This window comes from Neolamprologus brichardi, chromosome 12 (assembly GCF_056152115.1).
Source record: "Neolamprologus brichardi isolate AB-2024 chromosome 12, ASM5615211v1, whole genome shotgun sequence".
NCBI classification, from domain to species: domain Eukaryota; kingdom Metazoa; phylum Chordata; class Actinopteri; order Cichliformes; family Cichlidae; genus Neolamprologus; species Neolamprologus brichardi.
Window position 1 is genome coordinate 13,935,064 of NC_142115.1, and position 5,545 is coordinate 13,940,608.

Here is a 5,545-nt window from a genome sequence, read left to right on the forward strand (position 1 = left end):
ACAGTCAGCAGGTGTATTTCTCATTAAAAGAAAAGTGCTGAGAGCAACAAAAATGAAACAATGGGGCCTTGTTATCAAGCAAGCAATTCTTATGATTGGGTGGAGGTCTCCATTCAGTTCAGCGTTGAGGTCAAGATTAAAATATAGCTGCGTGTGACCTCCAGCTTGATGGTTTAATCACAGCACGGCACAAAACCGCCTGGAAGGTTTTGACAGAATTTCTCATTTCGTGCAATGTTTTACGTATTCCAATCCCCGCATTTAGGTTCAGATTTTTTGCGTTGTGGAAAATTAAACATTCATGGCAAATTGTTACACTGGAGTCACATGGCGAGCTATCCTCGTATAGCCTGCAGTATGATGAGATACAAACCCCTCAGCAGGAGCAGTGCCCTCACACATCTGAGGGTGTAGCTCTGGCTCCATGGCACTGATGTGCGACGTCGTCTGACACAGTAGAGTCGACTCTTAGCGAGCTGATGTGAAAGCTCTGCAGATGTGGCTCATAGTGAGTTTTTAAGATTTCACTAGATAGAAAAGTATAAATGATTTTTATCCTTATTTCATTCAAAGTCTTTGCATCAGAGACAGCATGCACTTAAAGACCAGTCGTGTCTCTAAAGTGACTACGCTGTGACCCCACAGGTCCCCGGCTCCCTTGGGCTCCAGGTCCCCTCAGCATGATTTGCGAGGCCTAGGGTCTGCTATGTTAGCCGGTGTGCTGTCAACATTTTTTACACTTCAAACAAACCTCAGGTCATAGATTAGCCTCCACCTTCAGTCACTTATCTCCTCCAGACTGGAGCTGACGTATCCACTGCGAATGTCCCCAAACCCTCCTGTCGGTGACCCCAGTTAACTCTGTTGAGTTAAATATCACAAACCTCCCTCTCTTTAGTTGTTACAAAAACCCATGATAGTATCCGCTCCATTTTGTCCCCGCACCAACAAAATGACAGTCAGAGTGAGAGCAAGGCAGTCGTGTCACAACAGCAGGGTCATTTCAGCAGCAGATCAAAAGCAGCCACAGCTGTGGCAGAGTCACATGTGTGGTCCAGGCATATAGACAGAAACCCAACAAGCTTTCCCTGTCAAGCTAGAGCTTGCAATATGTTATGGAATGAACATATGACACAAAAGCATGCAATAACCTGTACTTAAAAAACAACATAATTCACATGTTTTATTTGGAAAAGCGATGTCAGTAAATCTTCACTCGCTGCTGATAATCGTCCTCCCACCTCAGGAACAGCACCGGGACTTTATCTTGGCACCTATAAAGGCTATGATGAACAAGTAAGGAGGTCCTCTGAAGACATCTTATATGCTGGTCTAATCTGGCCATCTGTTTCTTATCTACACGCCTTTTATTTTTTAAATTTGCTAATTTATTTATTTAAGGGATACTGACCCTGGAAGCAGCAGGCGCCAATCCTCTCCCTGGGGAATGAAGTAGAGGCGGGACACACCTGGTGTGTGTGTGTGTGTGTGTGTGTGTGTGTGTGTGTGTGTGTGTGTGTGTGTGTGTGTGTGTGTGTGTGTGTGTGTGTGTGTGTGTGAGAGAGAGAGAGAAGTTTGGTTAGGGTACTTTTTCTGTGTTTTTTTGTGGTTCAGGATCCAGTAAGGGCATCCTTTTTATAGCAGTTCCAGGAGGAAACTGTCGTTTGCTTAAAAAAAGGAAAATAAAACACAGATAATAGCAAAATTGTTTTAGTGGACTTCCGTGTTTTTTCACTCGACATCCAGCATGTATGTTTGCATACAAAAAAACTGGCTCCTGACAGTGTCTCCTTGTTGCTGAATTAAGGATGAAGCATCTGCCGTGTTAGGCTATCCCTCAGACCACTGCTCTATGTACAGTACAATCACCAGTCACTCAGTGCAGGCTGATAAGCCGTGAGCCTTTCCTTTCATCAAAGGCATTTTTAGTCTGTGCATTTATAGTTAATAATCCATTCTGAGGATTAATGTAACAACATCTTGTTATCAACAATAGGAGGCCTGTTTTGTTAACAGATTACCTAAACTAAATGTGCTGTAAATAATGTTCAACACTGCTCTGGCATGTCAAGCTCTTTTTTTCCCCACTGATAGTAATTCCTTGGATTGGATCTGGAGTCTGAAAGCAGTTTCATCAGCAACATATTCTGTAAGATGACTAAAAAGATTATCTGCATTTTGTAACATTTCTAATGGAACACATAAAAGCTCTTTTAAAGCAATTTGATAACTGCTACAATACTCTATACTACGGGACATTATATGAGCATTTGCTGCAGTTAGTAGTGAAAGGAAACCAAGGTGGTGTCAATGTGAAGTTTCCTGTTGTTTTTGTTTCAAACTGGTGTGTTTGCTTGGCCTTTTATCATGGAAATCAATCATCAGACCCGAGACTTGTATTAGAGTTAGAGTGCATAGTAAAGATTCAATGAGATGCATCTGAAGGTTTAACAACAATTTAACGGATGTGATTGTGATGTAAAGTAATCATCTGATATGTCCAGACCTGTTCCGCACATAATCAGAGTCACCATCTCACCACAAAGTCACTGCAAAAATTATAGGAGATAAAATGCTTGTGAAAACATGCACTAAAGAAAAAGGAAAGTAAAGCAAGCAATGTTTGTGCGATCTGTTCACACCACTACTAGGACTTAATTTTAGGTTTGACGTGATCATTATTATTATTAAGAATAGTAATAGTAATAATGATAATAAAGTAAATGTTAGACTCTTTAGTTTTTAAAAATGACATGAAAAACACCTTTATTTTGACCAGAAGTAATGGTGGTGTTCCCACATGGACAAATTCTGAATGTTTTATTGATTTGATGTCTTTTCCCTGATATTTTTTATTGAATTTACTAGTAGTAAGTGTTTTGGCCTGTCATCTGCAAGGGAATGCAGGCTTCTTGTCCTCCAGGCAGAGGGAAGGGCTGCGCCTGAAGAGGTGAGAGACAGGAGGAGGAGGGGGAGAGCTGAAAGATGTTTTACTGGGGGGAGGGAGGGGGTCGTCCTGGGAGGGAACCGGGGGTGTGGAGGGGCGAGTTTAAAAAGGCAGACAGAGCCAAGAGTCACTCACTCTCACAGGATCTGCTCAGAAACCCCAGCTCCTATGATTCACTGAATTTCAATTCACCGTTTGGAACTTTACAGGACTCCTAACTTTTTTTTTACCCTTTAAATTAAGGATTTTTTTTCTTAACAACAATCCCTGCAGCATGGAGCCCCCCACTCCGGAATATGGTGACAGCTATGAGTACTATGATGACAATGAGACTGCGTGTGACTTCTCAGAGTGGGAGCCTTCTTACTCCCTCATCCCGGTCCTCTACATGCTGATCTTCATCCTGGGTCTGTCAGGTAACGGCGTGGTCATCTTCACTGTCTGGAGGTCCAAATCTAAACGTCGGGCTGCAGATGTCTATATAGGAAACCTGGCACTTGCTGACCTCACCTTTGTTATAACTCTACCTCTCTGGGCTGTGTACACAGCCCTGGGCTACCACTGGCCCTTTGGCGTGGCTCTGTGCAAGATCAGCAGCTATGTTGTTCTGGTAAACATGTACGCCAGTGTTTTCTGCCTCACCTGCCTGAGCTTTGACCGCTACCTGGCCATCGTGCACTCTCTGTCCAGCAGCAGGCTCCGTTCGCGGGGCACCATGCTGGCATCGCTGGGTGCTATTTGGTTCCTGTCTGGCCTCCTGGCTGTGCCCACGCTGCTGTTCCGCACCACTGTGAATGACCTAAACAGCAACCGGACCACATGTGCCATGGACTTCAGCCTGGTGACCATGAACCAGAGGCATGAGTACCTGTGGATTGCAGGACTCAGCCTGTCCTCCTCTGCCTTGGGTTTCCTCCTACCTTTCTTGGCCATGACCATCTTCTACTGCTTCATCGGCTGCACTGTCACACGCCACTTCAACAACCTGCGCAAGGAGGACCAGAAGAAGAAACGACTGTTGAAAATCATCACCACACTGGTGGTGGTGTTTGCCATCTGCTGGACTCCCTTCCACGTGCTGAAGAGCATGGACGCCCTCTCCTACCTGAACCTTGCTCCGAGCTCCTGCGGCTTCCTGCGTTTCCTGCTGCTGGCTCACCCCTACGCAACTTGCTTGGCCTACGTCAATAGCTGCCTCAACCCGTTCCTGTATGCCTTCTTCGACCTGCGTTTTCGCTCCCAGTGTCTGTGCCTGCTCAACCTGAAGAAAGCTATGCACGGCCAGATGAGCTCCATGTCGTCCACTCTCAGCGCCCAGACTCAGAAGTCAGAGGTTCAGTCTCTGGCCACCAAGGTGTAGAGAGCAAAGTGAAACAGGGCTGCTGCAGGACAGCTCCAACTGCTGGAACACTTGTAAAAATACAGACTTTATGTGTCCATTGTTCAAAGCTGGTAAGATGAGATGATGAACTTTGAATTGTCACTGCCTACAGTCATGATATTCATTATGTGTTCCTCCCAATGTACAGTGAGAGAGGCCAATGCTCTGTATGCTGTGTGAACTTGGGAAGCTGGAGCCAGCTGGCTGAGCTCCTTTAGCTGCATTGTTCCTCAAATTCTCAGAGAAAAAAAAGTCTTTATTTTTTCTGTTTAAATTTGTATTTGCAGAGGTTTTTTCATTTGTATCATGAAAAAAAAAGCAGAAATATGAATTGCTCTTTACACTGGATGAAACCTAAAGCTACACCCTATTTTCATACCATCTTCGTTCGGATATATTGCTGATTTATTGTAGAAGCACTTGTTGTACATGAGCAGGGAAATCAAACAAAGCAGTGTCTCTTCAAAGCTTGATGTTTTAGAAGGTAGAAGTCTGGGCTACGGAAGGGAGGGAGGGAGGTGTAAAAGGAGCAAAGGTGTTGCAGCTTAATTACATAGTTTGTGGAGAGGAGATGGGGCAGACAGGCAGATGGCAGTTGACAAATGTTGCTGAGGGACAGGAGCGGGTGGGGCGCTATGGAGGGGTTTTGCAGTGCAGTCACGCACTAAAGGGACAAAGGAGCCTTATAAATGGTCCAAATTGATGTATATGTTTTATTTTTTGACATCGCTGTAACTAACTACTGTATTAAAGATGTGTGCTATGAACCAGATGTCTTAAATTCATTGTGTGTTTGTCTGTGTGTGTGTGCATGCAAATCAAAGGTAGATTTTCAAGTATCACTTTAAAGGAGAACAATCTTGACAGCAAATGTAAATATTTAACCTCCACTTTCACGTCAGTCCTGTTATTTCAGTGTTAAGTATCTCAAAGGGTTCAAGCTTTTGTTATGAATAACCTTGCATTCAGTTAACACCTTCAGACTAATAGGTCTCTAATCTCTATTGATTCACAGCCAGTATCCAGACAGTAACTGGATTATGCAAACTACCTGCCATCCTGAGTGTTTATTCTGCACTCAGCTGGGATTTCTGCAGGATTTCTTCATTTCAAACATTAGTATTTATTGACGGCGAGGAAGAAAGAACCAACAACATATTCAGAGTGATGCGTGCTCAGTTAAAGTCAAAGTGGCTAAAATTTATGCATAACAAAAT

The 5,545-nt window shown here is 43.9% G+C and overlaps 1 protein-coding gene across 1 annotated transcript; it reads left to right on the forward strand.

The window, feature by feature from the left end:
• The first annotated feature begins 3,095 nt into the window (after positions 1-3,095).
• aplnra (apelin receptor a) lies at positions 3,096-5,095 on the forward strand. The gene has a single exon (XM_006805852.3). It carries the CDS (start codon positions 3,222-3,224, stop codon positions 4,305-4,307), a length of 1,086 nt encoding a protein of 361 aa, XP_006805915.1. The 5' UTR covers positions 3,096-3,221; the 3' UTR covers positions 4,308-5,095.
• Positions 5,096-5,545: the final 450 nt, after the last annotated feature.